At 60.7% G+C, this 25330-nt stretch overlaps 1 protein-coding gene across 2 annotated transcripts in view; it reads right to left on the bottom strand.

Moving 5' to 3' along the window:
* The window catches only part of ERGIC1 (endoplasmic reticulum-golgi intermediate compartment 1), an 82799-nt gene that overhangs the window by 19432 nt on the left and 38037 nt on the right, over positions 1-25330 (bottom strand). Inside the window, exons 2-7 of one of the 2 annotated variants that reach the window (XM_079771017.1) lie at positions 22469-22530; positions 17475-17547; positions 8077-8171; positions 4140-4264; positions 1195-1299; positions 558-618 (exon numbers count right to left, since the gene is read on the bottom strand). In XM_079771017.1, coding sequence (XP_079627143.1) covers positions 558-618; positions 1195-1299; positions 4140-4264; positions 8077-8171; positions 17475-17547; positions 22469-22530 — 521 coding nt within the window. Of the gene's footprint in view, positions 1-557; positions 619-1194; positions 1300-4139; positions 4265-5770; positions 5904-5978; positions 6178-7235; positions 7737-8076; positions 8172-17474; positions 17548-22468; positions 22531-25330 lie in introns of those variants that run through there. The other variant, XM_079771018.1, reaches the window with a different exon arrangement.

Genomic DNA, 25330 nt, shown 5'->3' with positions numbered 1-25330 from the left:
GGGGGCGCACCCCTGCGGGTAGGTGGCGTGCTTTGGGCCGGCGTGTGAGGACGCGGTACGCTCTTCAATCAGGGCCGAAGGGCCGGGGCGCCGAGGCGGGAGAGGGCTCGGGGTGGGGGCATCTGTGGGTGGGAGGGGTTCAAGCAGGAAGAGGGGGTGGGGGAGGCGGCCCGGGTGGCCAGACCTGACTGAGCTGCCCACAGACCTGTTCCCACGGTGCCACGTGGCCTGGGATGATTCTGGCTCTGCCGTCACTCCCTGTGGGACTCGGGTGATTAGCTCAACGAAGGACAATTAATTACACGGCTGTCAGGACGGCAGTGACGACACAGCGGCTGGTGTTCACGGACACTCCCGGTGCGCCTGGGGCTGCCACACTTTCCCAGAACAGGCCACTCTCCCCTGCCCTGTGGGATGGGTCATGCCACCTCCCCCAGGCAGCCGTGGGGAGAAGCCGAGCAGCCTGGCTCCCCGTGTGGCCGAGAACGGCGCCACCCTCCCCCTCCCTCCCGGCTGCTCGGGGTCCCGGGCTGGAGGCGCTCCAGGCGGATACGTACGGTTGGAGGTGAGTCTGTCCGCGCCCCCCAGCGCATTGAAGGCTCCGTGGACATTCTGCACCTGCGGAGAAGCACAGCGAGGAGGCCTCAGGGGCCGCCGCGGCTCCGGGCCGGGCCCTGGCTGTGAGGGTCGGCCACGGGCCACCGGGTGCAGGGCCCTCGTGGTCTGTGTTTGCTGCCAGGAGTAAGGAGCTGCTGGCGGGGCGGGGCCGGGCCTGCTGGAGGGGCCCCTGGATCAGCAGCCAGGACTCTGGACACTTCATTCACCACGCTCACCCTATCCGACAGCGTGGGCCTGAGCAGGCAGGCCGAGGGGGCCATGGAGCGGGGGCGGGCTGGTCTGTGGAGCCGGACAGATCTGCTGGGAGACCCTGGACAAGTGGCTTCTCTGGCCCCAGCGCCATGTCTGTAAAATGTGGGCCCCCCTCCCACCTCCTAAGGCTGCGCGGGCAGAGGCCAGCGCGCTGTGGCAGCCGCGTGCTCAGGAGAAATGCACCGGACAGGCTGTGGATGGAGCCGAGGATCAAAGGGGGCGATCCCTCTGGAGGGCATCGCTCTGTGCCCAGGAAGGACAGACGGCTCCGGGACACAGCCCCTGTGCCCATCCCGGGCCACGCCCTGTGGCGGGGTTGCTCACCTGTAGCGTGTCCCCGAAGGAGAGCTTGTGGATGACATGGGTCATGTCCGGGTTCTGGGGCTGGGCCGAGGCACTGTGTGTGGACACGTGGAAGTTGCCGGGGACCTGGGGAGAGAGGCGAGGGCCAGGAGGTCGGTGGGCTGCCTCCCCCTAGAGTTGGACACGTTTGGATTTGGACCCAGGTCGGTCAGGCCACGAGACTCTGAGGAGCCACAGCCCCCATCTGAGCCCCAGGTTCCTCGTCTGCAGACGGCGGCAGTGACAGAGCTACCCGAGGGGCTGCTGGGGGCTGGGGGGAGCGCATGCCCGCTGGGCACCTGGCACAAGGCCGCGGCTCCAATCACCACCACCTCCCTGGCTGTGGGCTCCACAGGGGACGACCTTCGGCTTACAGCCCAAGGGGCTTCCTCAAACTCCCTTAGAGGAGGAAGTGTCGCTTCTTTAGCAATCACGCCCGTTTCAAACACGGTGGCTCTCTCTCAGGAACAGCCCCGTCTTCGCTGGGGCCTGCGCTGTGGGCTGACACGGGAGGAACCCGGCCAACAGGACGCGGCCTGGCCTCGGCGAGCTCACAGTGGAGTCGCTAGCATGGAGCCTGGGCCCTGGGCCCGGGGCGCCGGGAGGAGGAGGTGGAGGCAGCCAGGGGTCCCGGGGTGAGGAGAACGACAGCTCGGTCAGATCTCCCGGGAGGGACACATCGCCCGCTCCGGGGGCCCGAGGACCGTGACAGAGGGGCAGCTGAGCTCTACGCGGGCCAGGCTGGCCCACTTCCTAGCTGGGGGCCTTGGGCACGGTCAGTAGCTGCTCTGGGTCTCAGTTTCCCCATCAGCAAAATGGGGATGATAACCACGAGGGTTCCTGGGAGGAGTCAATGAGGTGACGAGTGCAAGACGATGGCATTGTCACTGGTTTGGGTTTGCAGGATGGACGTGTTTGTCGTCAGAGCCGAGAGGGGACCCTCCTGAAGAGGGCCCAGCATGCACACAGCCAGGGCCTGGGCAAGGGCCACTGCGTTTAGACGTATTTTAAACGTGCCCGGCTGGCGTGGCTCAGTGGTTGAGCGTTGACCTATGAACCAGGAGGTCAGGGTTCAATTCCCGGTCAGGGCACATGCCCGGTGGCGGGGAGGGGAGGTGTGCAGGAGGCAGACGGTGAATGATTCTCTCTCATCATTGATGTTTCTAACTCTCCCTCTCCATTCCTCTTTCTGAAATCAATAAAAAAAATACGGTATATATATTAAAAACCTATTTTAAACATCACTTCTACTCCTGTAAATAATGCCTGGATACACCCGCATTATAAAAACCCACATGATGTAGTCAGGACTACAGTCCCCGTCACCGTCCACCCCCGGAAATAAGACCCCGTGGCGTCTGGCGCGTCCTTTGGGGCTCCCCCACACGGGGACGTGGGCCCCGTGGACGTGGGCCGAGTTCAGAACCGTGTTGGGGGCCGGGGCCTCCCGTCCCAGAGCTACGTGAGTCAAGGAGGCCAGCCCCTGCGCATCTGCCGCCCGCTGCCACCCCTCGGGCTGTGACTCAGTGACCCGCACCCCCTCCGCACAGAACCCATCACAGGTGGCTGACTCATGCCAGCACACACTGGGCCGGAGAAAGGAAGGTCGACGCTTCCAGAGCCCGTGACTTAGGAGCCTGCGTCAGAGCCTCTGATGGATTTTAAAAATACAGAGAAGAGGCCAGGCCCCAACCCCCCCGCCGATCCTGCCAGCCCCCTGGGGCGCCGGGTGAGTAAGCGGGGAGTCCGGGCTGCCGGTGCAGCTGGGAACATGTGACCTCTGACATCTGGCTGCTGGCCAGCTTCCCGATGGGGAGATAAGGAGGCCACGCGGCAAGCGTAAGCCTGACGCCTCGAGATACAGGGTGGGGCCGGCTGTGAACCTCAGCCGCCCGTCACCACGGCGGGCTTTCTTATCCCAGCACCCCTCGGCGGTGAGCCCCTCAAAGGCACGAACCATTCACCTGTCAAGGGTGGGGGCAGAGACTGGCCCGAGCCGTGCTCTGCAGTGAATGGACACGCTGGTCACGTCACCTGTGGCCGAGGTGTCGGCAAGAGGAAGCGGGGGGGGGGGGGGGGGCCCGGGGGAGGAGCGGGAGCCGGGGGCCGGGATGCCGGGGTCCGCACGCGCTTTTCAGCTTGTCTATGTCGGCTCCCTCCACCAGAGCCGAAGGTCACCAGCACTGGGACTCCGCCCACCCATTCCACGCTTTGCCCCTGAGCTGATCACCTGCCCTGGGACTGGGAAGGCGCTTGATAAAAGTTTTTGGAATGAATATGTAATAGCTCACTTATTCCTCACACACACATTGTGAAGGGAGGGGTATCATTAGACGATTATCACCACCCCACCCTCAACCTAAAGATATGAAAACCAAGGCTAAGCCCGGCTGGGATGGCTCAAGGGCTGAGTGTCAACCTATGAACCAGGAGGTCACAGTTCGATTCTCGGTCACGGCACGTGCCCGGGTTGCAGGCTTGACCCTCGGTGTGGGGCGTGGAAGAGGCAGCTGATCAGTGATTCTCTCTCATCATTGATGTTTCTCTCTCTCTCTCCCTTCCTCTTTGAAATCAATAAAAATAAATTTTTTGGGGGAAAAAAAACAATAAAAACAACGGAGCTAAGATGGGTTGAGTGACTTGGAGGGCGTTGCTTGGCCAAGAGGGGATGGAGCTGGGATGCAAATGCAGGGCTCAGGGCTGCCAATGCCGCCGTCTTCTCACCTTTACTGCTCCCCCCCGCCCCCGCCACCTGCTCCAGCCAGCAGGGGCTCCGAACCCCAGGGAGCCTGGATCCCCACGCAGACCCTCAGCAGGCACTGCCAGACCTGGGTGTTGACCCCACTCACTGGGAATGCCTGGTGCACAGCTCTGCCATCGGGTTCTAGGGAGGCAGAGGACCGGGGGTGGGCCCTGGGTCTCTGTACCTTGTTGATGCTGAACTGGCCCTCGAAGCGGCAGCCCGCCCCGTTGTTCAGCGGGATCTTCATGGAGTTGTCGATGTGCCCCACTTCGTGCCTGCCCATCTCATCCTGGATGTCCAGCCCGACCACTGCGAGAGCCGAGGAGGGAGAGTCACAGTCAGTCAGAGAAACGGGGGAAGGACCAGCTCCCTCTTCCATCCACCCCGTGGACAGGCGCGGCTGGGCTCAAGGTCTGGGGCCCAGAGTCACAGAGGGGTGTCAGCCATCGGAAGAGGAGAAAGTGACCCTGGACTAAGAGGGAGCCAACCGCCTCCCACTACTCCCCCCCGCCCCCTGCCCTGTCTGTGGCTGGAAAGGATGAGGGGAATAAATAGGGAGGCAGCAGCTCATGGGGCTAGTGATGGAGGACTGTGGGGTGCAGGGGGGCAGCAGCTAATGGGGCTAGTGATGGAGGACTGTGGGGTGCAGGGGGGCAGCAGCTAATGGGGCTAGTGATGGAGGACTGTGGGGTACAGGGGGGCAGCAGCTCATGGGGCTAGTGATGGAGGACTGTGGGGTGCAGGGGTAACACTCTGCTAGGTGGAGGCTGCGGGCAGGCAGCAGAGGGTCGGGGTTAGGAAGAGGTCTGAGGCCTGACCCTGCCAGCCTTTACCAACCCCGGCAGAGGCTCTTCATCACTCTCAGCCTCTGTTTCTTTCTTGGGAAATGGGGTGATAACAATTAAGCCTTCCTTGGGGAGTCACGAGGCTCAAACAGTTCAAATGGATAGAAAACGCTTAGAACAGCATTTTCCTGGACATCCCTGTGGGGAAGGTCACATTGTCAGGAGTGGCAAGGGCTTAATGAACTTCAGCACTTCATGGACCTCAGTCAGTCTCTGGGCCCCTGGTTAAACCGGCTCATTCATTCATTCATCCCTCATTCATTCACCCATTCACACCTTCCTTTACCCCCTGCCTGTTCCTCCAGGCCCCTCTGCAGGAGCTCAGGCACTTTCTGGGGTTGCTCAGTTCGCTAGATGGGAAACCTGGGGATCCTAGTCCTCCACTCCAGTGACTCCACCACCTCTGTGACTCAGCTTCCCAGCCTGGAAAATGGGCAGGCGCACGCCAACTGCTTGTCCTGAGAGGGTCCAAGTGGCAAGGTTGGGGGGGGGGGTCCCCATAAACTACAGCCACGCAGGAATTTCCCTGAGGAGAATTCTAGGACGGAGGTTGCCGTGGAGAAAGGGCAGCCGGAAGCAACGTTTTAAGTGAGCTCATCTTAAAAGGGAACAACCCGATTCCTCCGTGGAGACGGGGACGTGGACAGGGCCCATCCAGAGAAGAGAATGGGAGGCAGCCATGGGAGGATGCTCATGGACCTGCAGGACATGGGCGTACGTAAGGCTCCCGCAGCGGGTCCCCATTTGAGTCGGCAGTTCCATCCCAGGAGCCTGTCCCCCAGATGCACACGTGCCCAGGCGTGTGCAGGAGGCTCTCCGGGCAACCTTATTTGCAACTGTGACAACTGGAAGCAACCCAGCCAGCTGCCCATCGACGGCGCCCGGTCAATGGAACAGCCTCCTCAGGAATGCTGGGCCGCAGGGACGTGGGAGAGGCCACGAGTGTGGGGCTGCACCGCGGACCAGTTACCTGACCTCTCTGTGCTCCGGGGTCCTCCTCCAGCCCACGTGTCTGAGGAGGAGAAGGAATTAAAACAGCACTTACTAGGCGCTAGACACTCTTCGAGGTGCCTTTTAGGTAAGAATGTTCCCTCTGGATGTCCCTGTGGGGAAGGTCACATTGTCAGACCCATCCTTTGCGGGGAGACCCTGAGGCACAGAGAGGTGAAGTAACTTGCCTGTGATCTCACAGCTAAGCAACGATGAAGCTTGGGTTGGAACCCATGGGCCCTCATGCCCTTGAGAACACCTCTCGCCTTAACACAGCTAACGCGTTCGCGGCGGGGCCTGGCCCGGACTCCGAGCTGCATCAGCGCTAGCGGTGGTTACTGTTCCGCTAATCCTCTGCGGGATCGAAGAACAGCTCCAAGATCTGAGCTGGAAAACGAAAACCCGAAAGGTCCCATACCGCTGGGTCTCAGTGATGGAAAAAGAAAAGAAAGCACGTTGACAGGCAGGCCGGCAGACAGACAGACCGACCGACCCAGGGGTGGGGGGAGGGGGCCCCACTGCTGGCAGAGGTCTCCTCTGGGGCGGGTGGCACCCTGGGGAACATGTATATCTTTTACTTTTTTCTTGATCTATTTCTGTATTTTGAACATGTACCTTATTAAGAAATTAAAAAAAAAAAAAAGTATTCCTGTATTCGTTGTGTAACCAAAAAAGCCCATCGTGTGAAAAGCAGGATATGAGACTGCGCATGCAGCATGAGCTCAGCCGGTTTGGAAATGTACGGAAAGGAGAGCCAGCGGGACGGAACGGCCTGGACCGTCAGCGAGGCCGTCGCGGGGGTGAAGGAGGGGCGATGTCTCCTCTCGCCGCGGCTCCGGATTTTCCAAAGGTACAACGACGAGCACACATTTGTTTCCCTATAATATAAACTTGCCGTTCTCTTTGAAAAATTCCAGGGCGTGGGGCTCTAGCAGGAGCCACGGGGGTCGGGTGATGGCCCCGCAGAGGGGTAGGACCCCGGGAGCCAGCGCGGCCGCCGCTGGAGGCCGCCGGCCCCTCTTGGGCCGCTGCCTGGAGCTGGGCCGGAGCCTAGAACCACATCCCTCCCCTGCCCTGTCCCACTGGTCCCAGGCCTCTGGCCTAAGAATTTCCTTGTTCCAGAGACATGACCAGTTCCTGAATGAGAAGCTGCCAGATGAGTTATTTTTCTAAGAGAAAGAGGATTAAAATAAAAATAAAGCCGACCTATTTCAACAGGTTCCCTGGCTCGGGGCCCACTGTGGATTCAGGATTGTGATGCAATTCTCAGCAAAAGCAGGGAACAGGGCCGACACCCTATCTTTGCCTGCAGACCCGCCCAATGTGCTGCCCTTCAATAGGAAGGCAGGGGGTTACGTGCCAGGCTGGGGCAGAGGAACTGGTAGAACCCCAGTCCCGGAGGAGACACCCAGTCCACTCGCCCACAAGCCTAAGAACCAGCTTACCACGTCCTCTCAACAGCTTCAGGCGATAGAGAGCACCAAGCCCATTTTACAGATGAGGAAACTGAGGTCGGAGAGGTTGCCTTAGCCGGCGTCACACAGTTTTACTGACCAAAAAGGCAGAATCTGATGCCACACACCACTCTTCCAATGAGTTCTGTTTATACAAATAATTCATCCTCTTGGTTGAAACAAATGAAACCAACAAAATAGAGTGTGAAGTAAAAAAGGAAGCTTCACGGCGGCTGCTGACAGCTCGGAGCTGCATCCCTTTCCACGTGACCACTCTTGGCTGGTTGGAGGCCCCCTTGCCTTGAGATGCTTGGGGGGTTATACGACCCCCACCCATCACCCACACACCACCCTGCAGCCGTTCGTCAAGGGTATCAAGGATGCGGATAACAACAGCCCGGCCCCTTGCTACCAGGAGGGACAAACCGCGGTGTCCTTCACACGCCACACATCTCTGCGTGTCCTCTCGCCTCCCTGACGCCCTACAGGTTCCTTCTGAGAGCCCTCCCTCAATCAACCATTTGCAGGGAACCTAACTCTGCTTCTCTGACCTAAGAGGAACCCCCCCCCCCCCCACAACACACACACACACACACGGCTACTCTCCAGAGGTAACCCCCGTTAGCAATTTCTTGCTTTTTATCCCAGAAAACCACCAAGTGCATTCAGATGTGATCACATTCTACCTGTGGTTGGCAGCTTGCGCTGTGCGCTTAGCTGGCCCCGGCTGTCTCGCCAATTGTGCACCCAAGCTCTGCCTACACGGGGTGGGGGTGGGGGGGTGGGTGGAGGGGAACAGGGGGTCGGGGGGAGTCTTGCTGGGAATACTCACGGTCACAGTGCAAGTTGGGTAAGCTGATGTTCAGGCTGACGTCGATTTTGCCCCCGCTGTCCTTGTCTGGGTCATCGACGTACAGCTCGTTCACACTGAGGGAGACAAGCGCAGAAGCCTTGGCTGAGATGGGGCGGGGCCGCCGGGACCAGCTGGCGTGGGGACTCCTGCACTCCCTCCGGGGGAGCCTGCGCCCGCTCAGGTACAGGCCGGCGATGGCAGGTGCCCTCCAAAAGCTGGCCTGGCACTTGGAGGCAGGAGCATAGGAGTCGGATTCAAGCTCCAGTCCCGGGCCTGCCTCTCCCTGTGGGAGCTCAGCGGCTGTCACCTCTGTGAACACGGCTGTTACATGGGGTGTGAATACGCCAATGAGGACCGCGGGCCTGCCCAGGGACCAGGGCCTGACACCCGCAGGCACACGGCACCTTCTTGCCTCCTCTGTCTTTTATTTATTTATTTTTTAATATATTTTTATTGATTTCAGAGAGGAAGGGAGATGGAGAGAGACTGGCAGCCTCCTGCACGCCCCCTGTTGGGGATCGAGCCCGCAACCCGGGCATGTGCCCTGACCAGGAATCAATCCGTGACCTCCTGGTTCGTAGGTTGATGCTCAACCACTGAGCCACACTGGCCGGGCCCTTCCTCCCCTCTTGAGCGCCCCTCCCACCCCGACTGTCACAAACCCTGGGCGGGTGCCAGGTCTGAGGACACCGGAGCGATGTGGCAGTGTCTCGTGGCTGCTGCAACCACCGTCAGAAAGCCAGTGACTTTCTGTAATGAGTTCCTGGAGGTCAGAAGTCCGGACGCATTCTGCAGGGAGAAGGCCTTTCCCTGCCTTTCCCGGCGTCCGGAGGCCGCTCAGCTCGCAGCCCCTCCCTCTCTTCCCAGCCAGCCAGTGGCAGGTCCGCCCCTCTCACCGCCCACCTTCCTCCGAGAAGCCCTCTGTGGTTTCACCCTGCCCCCCTGCACAACCCAGGGTCACCTCCCATCTCAAGACCCTCGACATACGAGTAATCACACTGTAAGGTCTCTTTGCCGCATGAGCTAACAGTCACCAGTTTCAGGGCGGGGGATGGGACACTCTGGGGCGTGGGCATAGGGTCAGGCAGGCGGCTCTAAGGACAGCCGTGACACCTTGCTGTTGGGGACAACAGCCACACACTGGGATCGGTGAGCGACGCACATCCATTCAACCTGTACGTCCGAGCACCCGGCCTGTCCGGCCCTGGAGTGAGAGAGGACCCAGGCGCCGTGGTCTCGGCCCTCACGGGGCTCAGACACCCCCGCCTCCTGGGTAAACAGCCAACCAGGTGACTGCCTTGACGGAAAGACATGGCCCCCCCGAACCCCCAAAGGGCCAGCCGGCGTGGCTGCCATCGGGAAAGTGGCTGGGAGACTGCTCTGAGGAGGTGGCCGTTGAGGTCTGAGGGTGAGGGGCTGTCCTGACAAGGAGGGAGGGGGGCTCTCGGGACAGCGGGGCAGAGGCCTGGGAGGGGGAGGGGCACGGCTCCTTGGGGAACCCAATGGAGGTCGCTGGCTGCGGTGTGCAGCAGAGGGAAGCAGGGGCGCCAGAGGATGGGCGGGGCCAGGTCGGGCGGGCTCCGAGGCCACGCGGAGGCTTCGCACTTGAACCTGAGCCCAGCGCCACGGCCAGGCTGCACGTTATGGCCTCCCTCTGCCCGCCGTAAGGAAGGCTGACCGAGGGGCCGCCATGCCTTCGGAGGCCCGGAGGAGGCGGCTGCAGGTGCAGGTGATGAGGGCGCCTGGCCGGGGTGGTGGGATGGAGAGGAGGGGAGGGGTGCGAGAGCAGGCGGCTCGCTGATGGACAGGGCAGGACGTCTCCTTCTGGAACTATTCCTAGGAAGAGAGGCGGGCGGTGGGAGGGAGACACTGGGTTCCGTGCGGCTGCTGAGCTCGAGGTGCGTGGAAGACATGCCTGGGGAGCCGTGTTGGACCCCTGGTTCCCAGAGAGCGCCCTCCATGGGAGGGAGCCGAATCTACAGGCCTCGTGGGCAGCTACGGGCAGCGCCAGGCGGCCCCTGGGGTCCTGGGCACAGGCCGTGCATAAAGGACTGCGGCTCTCACCAGCCCAACTCAGTGAGACCCTCGTCGGTGGCCACTTCTTGGGGAAAGAGTGAGTCAGGCCAGGGCGAGGGCGTTTTGTTTTTACGAAGATCCTGCCTCTGTGGCCCAGCCCCGAGTGTGAAATGGTGGGCGCCCAATTAATAAGAAACGGTGGGCTCACTCACAACACACACCGGGGCCACAAGAGTGTTCCCAGAAATGAGAGCGAGGCCGGCACAGCTCAGCCTTCAGGTGGCTGGGCCTCCAGCCCATCAAGCCGGGAACGGCCCGATCGGGTCTGTGGGCATTCACGGGGTCCCGCCTGCCCCTGCGGAATGTCCTGATCCCCATTCTACAGGCAGGAAACTGAGGCTCAGAGAGGGTGAGTCCCATCCGCAAGGCCACACAGCAGGAAATGGCCAAGCTGCAACCCCAACCCCGCCAGGTCTGCCTTCTGCCCGAGCCCCAGGGCCCCCTTCGCCTCCTCCTCCTTGTCCTCAGCATCCAGGGTCAACAGGGAAAACGAGGGGGGCCCTGGTCCTCTGGGGCCACAGCGTGTGGGGTGGGGAGATAAGGGCCTGTGCTTGGCAGGCTCGCTGGCCCGCATCAAAGAACAGGAAGGACCAATGAGCCAGGGGGAGGAGCGGACAGCATCGCAGGGGGTGATGCTGGAGGATGGACGTCTCTGGGCCAAATGCTTCAGCACCTGATTCCCACCCCAGCCCCACGTCGCAACTCAGGAGGGCTGTTGGGTAATGAGACTTTGGGGTGATTAACAGAACGGTCACCCGGTCACCGAGGGAGAGCCCCAGCCTCCTTTCCCAGCCCAGGGAGACTCTTCCTTGAAGCTGCTCACCTCTCCCACCTGGGAGGCGGGGCCCCCGCAGCACTGAGGGATTGTGGGATGATGTCATCCCTTGGCAATCCTCGGGAGGTGACCTCAGCTCCCAGAGCCAGGTGAGCCTCGGGTGTGGTGCCAAGGTGAGCACACCCTGGAGGCCCCTGCGGGAGGCCCCTCCCAGCCCAGGGGCCCCGGCTCCCCAGTGCTGCCCTGACGGAGGGGCTGAGGGGCTGGGGAGGGAGGAAGACCCACTCCCTGCCGAGCTCGGGCCAGTCTGGTTACGTGAGGCTGGAGCTGGCTGCTCCCAGGCGCCTTCCTGAAGGGCCCGGGGCTGTGGGACGAACGGTGCAGCCACCTGTGCCGCCCGATGAGGTCAATGCGGCCACCTCCGAGCGAGTCCCGGGCAACGTTCCAGGCTGCTGGCTTCCTGCCGCCCAGCCACCGTGTCACCCAGGGGCCTGCCGGCTGGCTCCCCTCACTGCCCGGGCTGAACTGGTTTTCACGGGTGACTTTAAAAGCCCATTTGGAGCGAAAATTAACTTTTTATGGATTCACCGACGTTTGGGGACTCTGGTGGGCCTGGTTCTTCCTGTCACTGGTGGGGCGATGAGAAGACCCTGGGGCAGCGACAGGCAGATGTGGGCTCACCCCGAGAAGCTGGGGGACCTGGGACAAGTTGCTTCACCTCTCTGAGCCTGTAAAACGGGTAGGACTTTCTATGAAGTGTAAAGACAGGCAGAATTAGCCCGGCCGGCATGGTAGAGCATTGACCTGTGAGCCAGGAGGTCACGGTTGGATTCCCGGTGAGGGCACAGGCCCTGGTTGTGGTTCAATCCCCAGGGTGGGGCGTGCGGGAGGCAGCCGGTGAATGCTTCTCTCTCGTCATGGATGTTTCTATCTCTCCCTCCCTCTCCCTTCCTCTCTGAAATCAATAAAAAAATATTAAAAAAAACCATAAAGACAGGCAGCATTAATCGATGGTAACAGAAGTCAGAATAGCGTGGGGGGTGGTTGCTGACTGAGAGGGGGGAAAGGGAACCTCCCAGCTCACGGAAATATGTTGTCTGGTCGGGGTGATGGTGACGTGGACGTGGGGGTGATGGTGACGTGGATATAAGGGTGATGGCGACGTGGATGTAGGGGTGATGGTGACGTGGATGTGGGGGTGATGGTGACGTGGATGTCATGTAAATACAGGCAAACATTCATCAAGCCTCATCTTAGAGATCTGTGCACTTTGCCGTCTCTAGGCTATAGATGCCTCACTCAAAAAAGGAAAAAAAAAAAAACAGGGAGGAGGGGCGGGAGACAAAGAGGGAAGGAGAAAGACAGACAGACAAAATGGGCTATGGATTCCGGCTACTTCCAGGGCTGGGTGAGGACTGGCCATACTGCGCAGGCTGCCCGGGCAGGGGTCTGTCACTCACTTCACTCTGGTGGATGGCATCATGGTGGAAGTCCAGGCTCTCGGGGTCAAATCCTGCCTCTGCCACCTCCTGGCTGACTGACCTTGGCCAGGGCCTTTGTCTCCATCAGCCTTGGTTTCCCCAGATGTAAGACGGGGCAACCACAGACGTGGCACGACCGTAGTAAACAGCACGTGCTCCATAAATGCCCACTGCTTTCACTGCTATTATTAATATCAATGTCCACTGAGTTGATAATAACAGGTATAGCAACAGTATCAGGGCGCTGTGGTGAGGATTAAATGTGCTCACGTGTGGCCCGGCCGGCGTGGCTCCGTGGTTGAGCGCCGACCTATGAACCAGGAGGTCACGGTTCAATTCCCGGTCAGGGCACATGCCCAAGTTTCCAGCTTGATCCCCAGTGGGGGGTGTGTAGGAGGCAGCCAATCAATGATTCTCTCGCATCATTGATGTTTCTATCTCTCTCTCCCTTCCCCTTCCTCTCTGAAATCAATAAAAAATATATTTAAAACAACATATACATACATAAGCGTGCTCATGTGTGTAAGGCGCCGAGCACAGCCCTGGTACGTTCCAGGCCCGCGTAAACACTGGCCTCTCTTATAACGGATCAGAGGAGACGTCCCCATCCTGGGCTCCCCGATGGTGCCAGGCTTTCCCGGGCCGTATCTCATTTAATCCGCAGGACCAGCCCGGGTTCAATAGGGGTTACTTTTTCTTTTACAGGATGAGACCAGATAGCCCGGCCAAGGTCACACGGTCAAGAAGAGGCAGAGGCAGGATCTGAACCTCGAGCCCCGGGAGCCCAGTGCCATATCCCTTCCATTGAATGACTCCGGGTGGGACAGGAATCAATGAAAAACGGAGGCGCGAGGGGTGCCCACGCAGACCCGTGACGCAGGTGTCACCATCTTACTGATAATCGTCAGGTGCTCACCCCCACCCTCGGCCCCAATAGCCACAGGGTCTGGAGGTACTCAGGGATTCCACTCCCTCTGTGCCCCCAAAGCCTCCCTCTGCCCCCACCCGCCACTCCCCCACGCACGCAGCAGCTGACTCCCCCACGAGACGAGGGCTGAGCCGCCAGCACGGAGCAGGGGTTCGCCGTCCCTGCAGACGGAATGAGCGGGGGAGGTAACCGGCGGCGCTGGTGGAGTGGGGGGCACATTCCAGGTGGGGGACACCAGACCGCGTCAGGGAGTCTGCGGATGGCGTGGGGGGCGGAGGGGGGCGAGCTTAGCCATGTAGGGAGAGGAGAGAGGAACTGGGGAGGTGTGTGTGGGGAGCGTAGGCGGAATGTCATGGAGGGCCTTGAGATTCTCGGCTGAGGCGTGAGCCCGATGACATCTACGGAAAACAATTTTATTTGCTTTTAAAAGAGCACTCGAATAGTTCGGATTCCTGCCCCAAGTCCCTGACCTCCGTGCTTCACAAGTGGGTTTAATGGAAACTTACACAGCAGTGAGGCCCCAAGCAAGGGCCGGGGAGGGCGGGGAGGGGAGAGACGCAGGTTATGTGAGTGAGCGCGCAGAGTTTGACGCCCTGACCATCCCAGGTGTCATGATGCCCCCAAAATCAGCCCTTCGCGGACACCCAGTCCTGCCCCACGCCTTCTCCACGGCCGCTGGGTCCTCACCAGCCTCCTCACCTGGCCCTGGCCCCCGGGGTCCCCTCTTCCGAAGAGGTGAGCTTTAGAGGCATGAACCTGACCCTGCCGCTGTGCCGAGGCCTGCAGCCTCCCGCTGCTCCTTCACGTGACCACGTGGCTCTCCACCCGGCCCGGCTCCCAGGCCGGGACCCAGGGTGGGTCTCTGGGCTCCGAGGGAGAAGTCAGCTCCTCCTCCCGTGAAGCTACTGGCCTCCTCGCTCTGGGCCGGCCAGGGGAGCTGCGAGGACACGGGTCACGGTAACCTGCCAGTGCCCACGGGGCGGGCGGTGGCCTCCGGGGGCTCCAACTGCTCGGCCACCTCACCTGGAGGGAGCACCCCAGTCCCAGTCAACCTCTCTGACCGAGAAGCAGCGGCTGCAGGCGCCCGGGGAGCCACGATGCACGGGGCGGAAAAGGGTGGGAGGCAGGCCAGGCGATGCTCCGGCTGCACCACTTCCTAACTCCCTGCGCTTTCAGCCGCCCGGTGCCTCCGTTTCCCCAGCGGTAAAGTGGGCCTGACGCGAACCGTGGTGCCCACTTCAAGGGATTTTGTGAGACGGAATGAGCTGATCATCGTAAATCGCTAACCTGCGTGGCTGGCACCGGGTCGCCTATGACAGTGGTCGGCAAACTGCGGCTTGCGAGCCACATGCGGCTCGTGAGCCGCGGTTTGCCGCTCTGTTGACTAATGAGTTTGCCGATCACTGGCCTACGCTATACGTTCAGAACTGGAAATGACGAGGCGTTGTATTATGCTACAAATTGTCAGCGGAGGGGTCCAGCTGCTAGTTTCTTATTATAAATCCTCATCAGGTTAATAATTAAGAGCAGCCAGAGCCTGGGCAGTCAAAGCTGGAATGTTCCGTGGCCACATTCTCCGAGGGGCGGGGGGGGGGGTGCCTCCTGCCCTGGAAAGTCGGGCCTCAGAGCGCCCTGGGGGGCCCTTTCCCAAGCATAATTAACGCCTGTCCAGGGCCCAGGTCGGAGTCCACCCACCCAAACAAACAGGCCCTCTCTCTCCCACCGGCCAGGCCAGAATAGCGCCTTATGTCACGGATAACCACAGGCCAGGCTTGGTGCAGTGTGGGTCCAACCCGCCGTGACCTCATTTCCGGGGGGGGGGGGGGGGGGGGCGGGCTGACCCACTGTGGGCACACAACTGCCAGGGAGGGCCGGCTGCTCCGAAAGGGAAAAGAACGAATCGGCAGGACGCCCCAGGGGCCAGGCGAGCTTCCGAGGGAGGGAAGACGGCACGGGAGCAGCCTCCCCTCTCTGGTTTCTCTGTGTTGTCCTCAGTCCGCACCCTTCAGACTCCCTGTGGGCAACTTCTGCACGACGGTTACCTGGCAACAGGGAGTGAGGGGCCTCCTCGGCGTCACCGCACCGTCCTGAAGGGAGCCTCGGCCCGAAAGGCCTCTCTTCTTGTCCCCACTTCCCTCCCTCTCCAGCCGCTCACACTGCGAATGGAGCCGTGCTCGCGGGCCCGGGGCCGGACGCGGGCGCACGCTTGATGAATAGCCTCTTGTTTGGATTCTTCCCTCACCCTCATCTGGCTTCCTCTCCAGGGACCTGGTGGGACCGGTGCGTCCAGGGTGCCCCCAGGAGCCAGGAAGAGGAAGTCAGAGCAGGCGGGGGTAGGGCAGGGCGGTGGGAACAGTGCGCTCTGGGGAAGGAGAGCCCTGCCCTGGGTACACAGGAGCCGTCCAGGCTTGCCAGAGCCGCCTTTCACCCAGCAGCCGGGGCCCCACCTGCTCCAGACGCAAGCTCTGACGTCAGAGCTCACCTGCCGGGACCCCTGCCTCCCCCGGCAGCTACCTCGTGACGGGCCTCCGAAGTCGCCCTCACAATGTCAGCCGGAGGCGAGGGAGGCGAGGGGGGCCGGTTCTTAACGCAAGGGAGGGGACGAGGAAATGCACCTTCACGGGGCACTGATCATGCCAGGGGCTGAGCGCCTGACAGCCGTGTGAGTGTCACCTGGGGGGAACGGGAAGGGAGTAAATGCATGGAGATAGGGGTCTACGGATACCAAACGTCACCCTAAGTCCTTTCAGGTAAACACAGGCAAACCTCGATTTACTGTGCTTCACGGGTGTTGTGTTTGTTTTGTGTTAATATATTTTTATGGATTTCAGAGAGGAAGGGAGGGGGGGGAGAGAGAGAGAGAGAAACATCAGCGATGAGAGAGAATTGCTGATCGGCTGCCTCCTGCATGCCTTCCTAACTGGGGGTTGAGCCGGCAACTCAGGCATGTGCCCTGACTGGGAATGGAACTGTGACCTCCTGGTTCATGGGTCGAGGCTCCACCACGGAGCCACGCCGGCCTGGCTTTGTGCTGTGCATTTTCCACCACTCTGTGAGGACCTCGGGCTACAGAAAGGACCAGGGGGGCAGGGAAGGGGAGTGGAGGGCAGGAAGCTACATCCAGAAACAAGCTAAGGGGAGGCGAGGCCAGCGGGCCTGAGGAGCCACCTCCTCGCTGCGTGACTCTGGGCCAGTCCCTGCCCGTCTGAGCCTCAGTCTCCTCACCTGTAGGGCTGTGTGAGGCTCAGAGGCGGTCATGCTTATACAGCAACAAGGCCCTTCTGGGCCCAAGCAGCTGTTTTCAGCTCCCCATGGTCCGGTGGCTGAGCAGGAGGTCGAGGAAACCGAGACATTCCATGAGTCAAAAAGAAAATTCCAGTGCTGGACGGAGGAGGAGTGGCCAGGGCTTAAGCCCCGTGCTGTCTTTCCAGGTTGTAAACACGGAAAGCCTGGAAGCCTCGAGCCCCTGGCCAGGGCAGGAAGATCCTGGGGCCAATTCCCTCTCAGAGGGGCGTCCGGCGAGGCCGAGGCCGTGACTAAATCCTTCCGTCGGCATCTGTGGTGCACGTGGCCCGGAGCATTTACTAGGAATCGGGGATGGACTCGCAATGCGTCAGCCGCTGCCAGGAAGCCCGCACCGACGCCTCAGCGAGTGTGGGCCTGGGATCAGGGCACGGGGCTCCCGGAGGGGCCGGGTCTGAGGTCAGCAGCAGCCGCCCCCTCGGGTGGGAAGCGGCACCCTTTCTCTGACCCCTTCCAGCGTTAGCATCGAATGACCCCGGGATGAGTCGGAGGGAGAGAAAGCCCCCTGGCCAACCAGAGGGACGCAAAGAGGGCCACCGAGCTCTGTCCGTCTGGGGACCCGGGAGGCCCCCACAGGACGGGCCCCGGATTTCCTTTCCTGCTTGAACGCAGCCGCGTTCCCTTCTGCTCAAACTCCAACTCCCTGGAAGAATCAGAGGAGCGGCGGTGCGGGCTTGGAAAGAGGGCTGGGAGGTTCTGAGGTTTCTCTCCGGGTTAGAGCCCCTCCCTCGTCTCCTCTGGGGGAGCTCTGGGGTGCCCCCCTCCCTCGTCTCCTCCGGGGGAGCTCTGGGGTGCCCCCCGGGGGGTAACTTACACTTCTGTGGTTATGAATCCGGTGAGCTCCGAGAGGAAGAGGAAGAGGATGAAGAGGCAGCAGCAGACAGAGACTGCAAGAAACAACAGAGACGCACAGTAAGGGTGGAGGGCACACAAGATGGAGGCTGCACCCCTCCCCCTCCCCCTCCTCCCCCCTGCCTCCCAGGAAGAGCTGCTTAGAGGGAGTGGGAGAGACCCCCCTGCATACCCTCAGCCCCTTCCTACTCTTTTTTTTTTTTTTAACATAAAAATGTTTTTCTTTTAGAGAGGAAGAGAGAGGGAGAGAGAGAAACATCAATGATGAGAGAGCATCACCGATCAGCTGCCTCCTGCACACCCCACGCTGGAGATCGAGACGGCAACCCGCGCATGTGCCCTGACCGGGAATCGAACCATGACCTCCTGGTTCACAGGTCGATGCTCAACCACGGAGCCAAGCCAGCCAGGCGCCCCTTCTTACTCTTGATCTCCATATGAAGCAGTCCCGCTCCCCAAAAGGTGGACTGATACGGCGGATACCACGTCTGCAGCTCTGGTACCGAGCTGACCCTCCGGTGAGGACCGACCCCCTAACGGGCAGCCCCTCCGAGGGGCCGGCCCAGCTTTCCTCCGCAGGAGCCATTCAACGCGGAGGCCGGGCGGAAGCACAGGGAGCCACGGGGTGGCGCGCCAGTGGGTTGCTTGGCTTGAGTGGTACATACTTTAAACACGGAGGCAGCACCGAGCAATCTGGACACTGCGTGTGCAAGTCCAGCTTCTGGCTACTCCAGAGCAGTTAAGCCCTGGACCCACATGGGGTCTGAGCTCACCAGTTTGCCACAGGCCCCGCCACTCCCTCTTGCCTCCCTGATTCCTCGTGTTCCTGCCGGTCACGGGAGCACAGACGTGTAAGTCCTTTCTTTCTCTAAGCAGACGGCAGTGCAGGGACACACCCCCTGCTCACCCAGCAATCCAGTCTAAGCAGGTGCCACATCAGTTGGTACAGAGTGCCCGCGTGTGACTGCATCTGAACTTCAAATGCCTTCTCCCGCTGCTGAGCAAATCCACTGCAGGGGACCGTCCGAGTTTCCGCTCCTGTCCGCCCCTTCTCACCTGCAAACTGCAGCGAGGATGCGGCCAGGAGAACCCCAGCGAGCGGGCCAAACGCCTCCTCCTGAACAGCATCACCTCACAGGGCACCCACTTTTCAGAATCGTTTCCTCCCCCTCCCCTCCACCCTCCAGCCCCAGCAACCCCTAGGACGCTGCCGCGATGAACAAGCCCCAAACAAGCAGGTGTTTGTGACGGTCCCTGCTGACTTAGGTCTGTCCAGGCCTCCTAGCTGCCGTCCTGGCCTCAAGCCTGCAACATGGACCCCACGTCCTCCTCCGGTCCAGGTGGGAGCTGGAGAGACGGGGCCGGCAAAGCCTCTTGCTGAGACCTGTGTGCTTTGTTCAAGGCCCTGAGGAAGCCTGGCCAGGCCGCAGGCGGACACCAAGGACCCAGCGCCCTGGTCACTCGAACGCGGTGTCCACTCCCCCGCCCCCCCGACTGGGAGGACAGAGACGGGCTCCCAGCACCATGGCGGCCTCGGGGGTCTAGCACGGTGCCTGCCTCTGAGGCGATAACGAAACACATCTTTGTTGAGTGAATGAATGAACGAATGAATGAATGAAAAGTGCGAAGGCTGGACGAGGGCTTTTCAATCCATGTTTGGGCAAGACGCTCAGGCTTCTTCTGAGACTGACTCAGGGACCGGCCGGGAGGAATGTGATCCCAGGAGAATGCCGGCCAGTGGGCAGCCAGTCAAGGGGACACTGGACCCGAGACCCGAGACGCCGGGACGTCATGACTCGTCCAAGGCCACACGGCCGCTGAAGGGAGGAGGCGACTCTCAAGCCCGACCTGCGAGGCCCTGCGCCCTGGCTGGTCTCCTCGGTTATTCACAGCACTGATGGCGACGTCGGGAAATGTTTCTGCGCCTGCAGCCCCGCTCGGCCTGCGCTCCTCCAGGACGAAGCCCAGAGCCCATTCATCAGCGTGGCCCGATCTTGGCCCGGGGCCCGGCCCCTGGACCCGGTTCATAAATATTTGTTCACTGAGTGGTCGCTGCGGGCTGGCTTCCCGGGCCTCGTGCCTCTCCTCCCGCAGGAGACCTGCTCCCTGGCACGCGGTGACGAGGACGGCAGAGAGACCGCATCTCCGGGACGACGCGGCAGCGCCTTCAAATTCTACGCCCCGCAGGCCCTTGGACCCATCATGCCTCTTCTGGGAAAGTGACTTTACGGAAATAACCGCACCAGGACAGAAAGGTACGACCGAGGATGTCTGTGACAGCAATACCATGGGATCAGCCACGCCCACCCTCCGCAGGCTGATCACACACACAGTGGGCCACCGGCTCGTGCAGTATGGCACGGCTGGAGGGAAGAGCGTGGTGGCCTACTATGTGCTGGGATGAAGGCGTCCGGGACCAATCAGCAGGGAGAAAGGCGGGAAGATGGTGTGCACAGCGTGCGCCCGCCTGTGCTGAAAACAAAGACATGTGCATATCAACGCCTCGCTGTACTTTTAAAACATCCTAGAAGGATATACGCCGATAGTAACCCTACGGACCCGGGAGAGACGGGAGAGACGGAGAAGAGGGTGGAGCTGTCCGCTGGGGGCAGGGAGGGCGCAGGCTTGGCTGGACGTTTCTGGCCCAGGTTCCTAAAGCAGCTGAGCGGGGAGAGGACAAGCCCCTCTCCTCTCACGTCCCCGAGCGTCCTCTCCGCGGGGATCAGGCACACGCGTCACGGCTCCCGCGGTCACAGACCCGCCTGGGCTGCGGGCTCCAGGATGGTGACAAGTGGAGAAGTGTCATCTGTGCACCGAGGACTTAGCACGCCCCTCACACGCGACAGGCGTGATGTCCTCTCACCCCCAGATCAGGAAACGGAGACTCAGAGAGGTGAGGTGACCAGCCCAAGGTCACCCAGCTGTTAAAGGGGAGGATGAACCCAGGTCTGCCGGACCCCAGAGCCTGTTCCCCTCCCCGGGGGCGTGGGGACTCAGGCATCCTCAGCTTCCAGGAGCCGAGCTGGAGGGAGGGAGAGCTGGGCGGGGCCAGCCAGGATGGGGGGTCCCTGAGGTCATCCATCACCTGACAACGGCCTGCCCTGGGAGGCCACAGTGGGCTCCAAGCTGAGGGTCTGACCCCAGGGGACAGTCCCTGGGGAAGGTCGCTCCTACACCAAGCACTGGAGAGGCCGCGGGTGGGGGGTGGGGAGGGGAGGAAGGCAGGGGGGCCCACTGAGTCCCAGGCCAGTCCGGCTCTCTCTTTTTCGAGCTGTGAAACGTCAGGCGAGCCAGTTGACCTCTCTGAGCCCATTTTCTCCTCCGGAAAATGAGGCTCCATCATTCCTGCTTGCATAGTGTTTTTGAAGTGTTTTTATTTTTCCTAAACAAACTTTTTTATTGCGGAGTAATACTAGCTACCAAGATGGTACAGAAAGTTCCCACGGCCCTTCTCCCAGCTTCCCCGCCTGTTAGTTAACATCCGGCAGGTTTGTCAAAAGGGCTTAGCTGTCATTGTCCAATTCGATTACCAAAGAAGCTACAGTCTTATCCAGATCCCCCATTTCCCACAGTGACCTCCTCCTGTTCCGGGAACCCGCCCAGGCCCCACCTCACACGCAGTCACCACGTGCCCGTGTTTCGGATCTTCGACAGCTCTTCAGACGGGCCTGCTCTCCCCGACCCTGCCACTGTCAGCCCGTGACCAGGCCAAGGTCACCCAGCTGCGAAATGGGTAAGACGCCCCCCAATCTGGGGCTGTCTGATGCTTCCTCACAATTACACTGGCTTGTGGTTTGGGGGGAAGATCCCCAGCGATCAGGGGCCCTTCCCAGCGTGTCCCAGTGCATCCTATATGGAGTGGGGGAGGGGCGGGAGGGGGGCGCTGTGACATCCACATGACATCTCACTGATGTATCCACAGTCAAGTGACTATTTCCTTTCCATTCTCATCTCTCTCTCTCTCGCTTTTTAAAATGTATTTTTATTGATTTCAGAGAGGAAGAGAGAGAAACATCAATGATGAGAAAGAATCATGGATCAGCTGCCTCCTGCACGCCCACAGTGGGGATGGAGCCCGCAACCCAGGCATGTGCCCTGACCGGGAATTGAACCGTGACCTCCTGGTTCATAGGTCATTGCTCAACCACTGAGCCACGCTGGGCGGGCCCATTCTCATTTCTTCACAGCGAGGCACTCAGGCCAGCCCACACTCCACAGGAAGAGAACCGAGCTCTGGCTCCTGGACGGGGACATAGTCCCACAGCATTTGGAATTCTTCTGTACGGAAGAGTCACCCCTTCTCCCCCATCCGCATGGACTCAGGGACCTTTTCCTGGGGCGATGAGCCGGTAATTCCATCGCTTGTTTTGTCCCTCCAACTGCCCAGCCTCGGTCTCTGGTCTCCCTGTCCCCGGCTGGCGTCCGGCCGACACGCCTCAGCCCTTGTTCCTTCTCCGGGACCCTCTTTGCTTCCTGGCGCACAGGCACCCCGGGGGGTTCCCCTTGCACCCCTCCTGCCCGGTCCCGACATCAGCCACTTCTCCAGGGCGCCTTGCGTCCTTTTAGTAACGAATGACGTTTAGAACCCAACACCTGGGCGAGATTTTTTTTTTTTTTAAATGGTTAAAACCATGCTTGTGTCAAAAATGCAACTAGTTTCAAAGGCCTGGAGAGAAAAGGAAGTCTCCTCCTGACCCTGAGCCCCCGTGTCATCTCCCAGGGCAGCGACTAGAAGTGATTTCTGGTGTTCCCTCCCGGAAACAGAGGCTGCCTCCCTCACAGGTGAGGGTGAGGACAGAGCTGAGACAGGAACTACAGGAAGGGCCTGGCGAGACGCCGTCATTTCTTCCCGCCTCCATCTCTCAGTTCCTCTGGCCCAGCCGTTCTGCACGGGGAGTGGGCACGAGAGTGGGATGGGGGAGGGGAGGGGGAAGGGGGGCGGGAAGGGCTACTCACTGATGGCCCCGGTGTACGTCGGCTGCGTAAGGTCCTTGGGCACCTTCCTGTAGATGTCAAACCTGCAGAGAGCAAAGTGGGCGGGGTGAGACGGGCACAGAGGGCTGGTAGGGGGCAGCAGGGGCCGGGTGTGGCTGGCGTGCCCCATAGCTCAGCTAACCTCGGCTCTCCCAGGACGGGCTCCCCCAAGGGCCTGCGGGACACCCCCTCTGATGGGCCCCGGGCCCCCACACTGCCCTTACCCGTCTCACTTCCTCAGGACACATGTTGGCACCCGAGAGGACCTCGACCCACATTTGGTTATGTTTCTTTTTAAAAATATATATTTTTATTGATTTCAGAGAGGAAGGGAGAGGGAGAGAGAGATTTTGATGGGATGAGAGAGAATCACTGATTGGCTGCCTCCTGCAGGAACCCAGACTGGGGGTTGAGCCCGCCACCCGGGCATGTGCTCTGACCGGGAATCGAACCAGGACCTTCCAGGTGACAGGTCCACGCCGGCCGGGCTGGCTGTGTTTCTTGGCTGGTCTTTCCCCATCAGAATGTCGCCCTCATGACCTGGTGAGGTCTTGTCACCCTACCATATCCCCAGGCCCTAGCTGGGGCCGGGCACAGAGTAGGCACTCAACAGGAATGAACTGAACCCCAAGGGGCTTCTCCAATGTTAAAGGGAGCAGGATGCTATGGCGTCACCTCTCCACCTCACCCTCCAGTTCCCACCCCCGGCTTCCATGGCCCTGTGCCCGCTTCTTATAGATTCTTCTTTGTTGTTGTTTTGTTGTTGTTAATCCTCACCCCAGGATATTTTCCCATTGATTTTTAGAGAGCATGGAAGGGAGGGGAAGAGACACAGAGAGAGAGAGACATCGATGTGAGAGAAACAGAGAGAGAGAGACACATCGATTGGTTGCCTCCCGCATGCACCCCAACCAGGGCCAGGGATCGAGCCTGCAACCGAGGTACATGCCTTTGATCGGACTCAAACCCGGGACCCTTCAGTCCGAGGGCCAACGCTCTATCCACTGAGCCACACCGGCTAGGACCTTAGAGATTGTTCTTCAGTCCAACATAAACCCTGCCCAGGACCTGGTCTCAGCCTCAGCTCGGCGTTGGCTGTTCCCTGTGGGTTTCGGCCCCGGGCACAGAGCCCCCGCCTTTCTTTCCCAGGGATCCCATTGGCGTGGACAGGGGTTGTGGGCGGAAGGATTTGGGGTTTGGGCCTCAGACAGGCTTCTTGGGTTTACATCTGGCCAGCTGTGGAAGACATAAGGCGCTGAGTCAGACTGCCCTGGGTTCAAATCCTGGCTGGTCTTCTTCCTCGCTGTGTGACTTCAGGCACGTAAGTTCCCCTCTCTGAGCCTCAGTTTCCTCGTCTGTAAAAATGGGGCTCCTGTGACCAGACCCGCCAGGCGACTGAGGAGTGAGGGACATCAGTGCCTGGCAGATCTGACACGGAGCACCCACAGGGAGGCCCCTCACGCACCTGGCTTCCTCCTCCGCACTTGACCCTGGGCAGACGGCTCCCGCACGCCGCGTTCTACCCACGGAGCTCTAAGTCCACACGCCACGTTCCCAGGCTCTCTGGTTGGAGCCCGGCTTGGGAAAGAGCCGCGGCTCTGGCCCTGCTGGGTGCCGGGCTGGCGTGGGTGCCCCGCAGGGACCGGGGGAGGTGGCGCCCTGCTAGCCCAGTGCGATGACTGACAAGCCTTGCGCAAGATCTGATACTTGCCTCCTGTGTGCTCGCTCTGAGCACGTGAACCCGGTGTCCTAAGACCTCAGGGAGAAACAGTTCCTGTCGGCGCCAAGTTAAAAGGCACCACTTTCCTCCCTACCGGCTCAGCCGGGCGCCAGGGCCCCCTCAGGGCACTAGAAACTGGGGCTGGGAGTGTGTGTGAGGGGTGGGGACCGTGTGACTCAACCACCCACGCCTACCCGCCTCCCTTACGCTGAAAATGTTCGCCCCTTTCCCGTGAGAGGCACGTGAGAGGTAAGAGCAGGTACTGCGGAGTCTACCTGTCGGGGTTCCAAGGTGACGTTGCCGCTGTGTGACCTGGGCCACGGCACTGACCTAACCTCCCTGTGCCTCAGCCCCGCCATCTGTAAAATGGGGCGACAATCCTAACTCTCTCACAGACTGGGGTTAGGACCGGAGCACATAAAGCACTTAGGACCGGCCTGGGGCCCAGGAAGGGCTATTTGAGGACTGCTGTTACTATGATCGATGCTCATCTGAGGGACATTTATGAGCACCTACGGTGTGCTGGGCCCTCTTTCAGGCGCTAGGACACGGAGATAAAATGGGCCCCATGTGCCTGCGGTTCTGCAGCAGAGACAGAGGAAATGCAAGGAGAAGGCAGCGGTGCTTCAGCATGGGGTCGGCTGGGGCCCGGGAGAGGCCGGAGAGGGTACCCGCGGAATCCGGAAGCTTCCTACAGGAGGTGATGTCTGAGCAGAGCAGGAGCGGCCCAGATAATGAGAACGGGACGGGAGGAAGGGGGTGCAGACCAAGAGCGGCCCAGATAATGAGAACGGGACAGGAGGAAGGGGGTGCAGACCAAGAACGGCCCAGATAATGAGAACGGGACGGGAGGAAGGGGGTGCAGACCAAGAACGGCCCAGATAATGAGAACGGGACGGGAGGAAGGGGGTGCAGACCAAGAACGGCCCAGATAATGAGAACGGGACGGGAGGAAGGGGGTGCAGACCAAGAGCGGCCCAGATAATGAGAACGGGACGGGAGGAAGGGGGTGCAGACCAAGAGCGGCCCAGATAATGAGAACAGCAACAGCAGAGGCCCGCGAAGGGTCAGTCCCGGAGCGCTGGAGGCTTCATCCATTTGCACGTGGTGCCAGGCAGGCCCTT

The sequence above is a fragment of the Cnephaeus nilssonii genome (assembly GCF_951640355.1).
Source record: "Cnephaeus nilssonii genome assembly, chromosome: 5".
Lineage (NCBI taxonomy): Eukaryota > Metazoa > Chordata > Mammalia > Chiroptera > Vespertilionidae > Cnephaeus > Cnephaeus nilssonii.
Note: the sequence above shows the minus strand (reverse complement) of the source record. Positions and strands in the feature narration are given on the sequence as shown.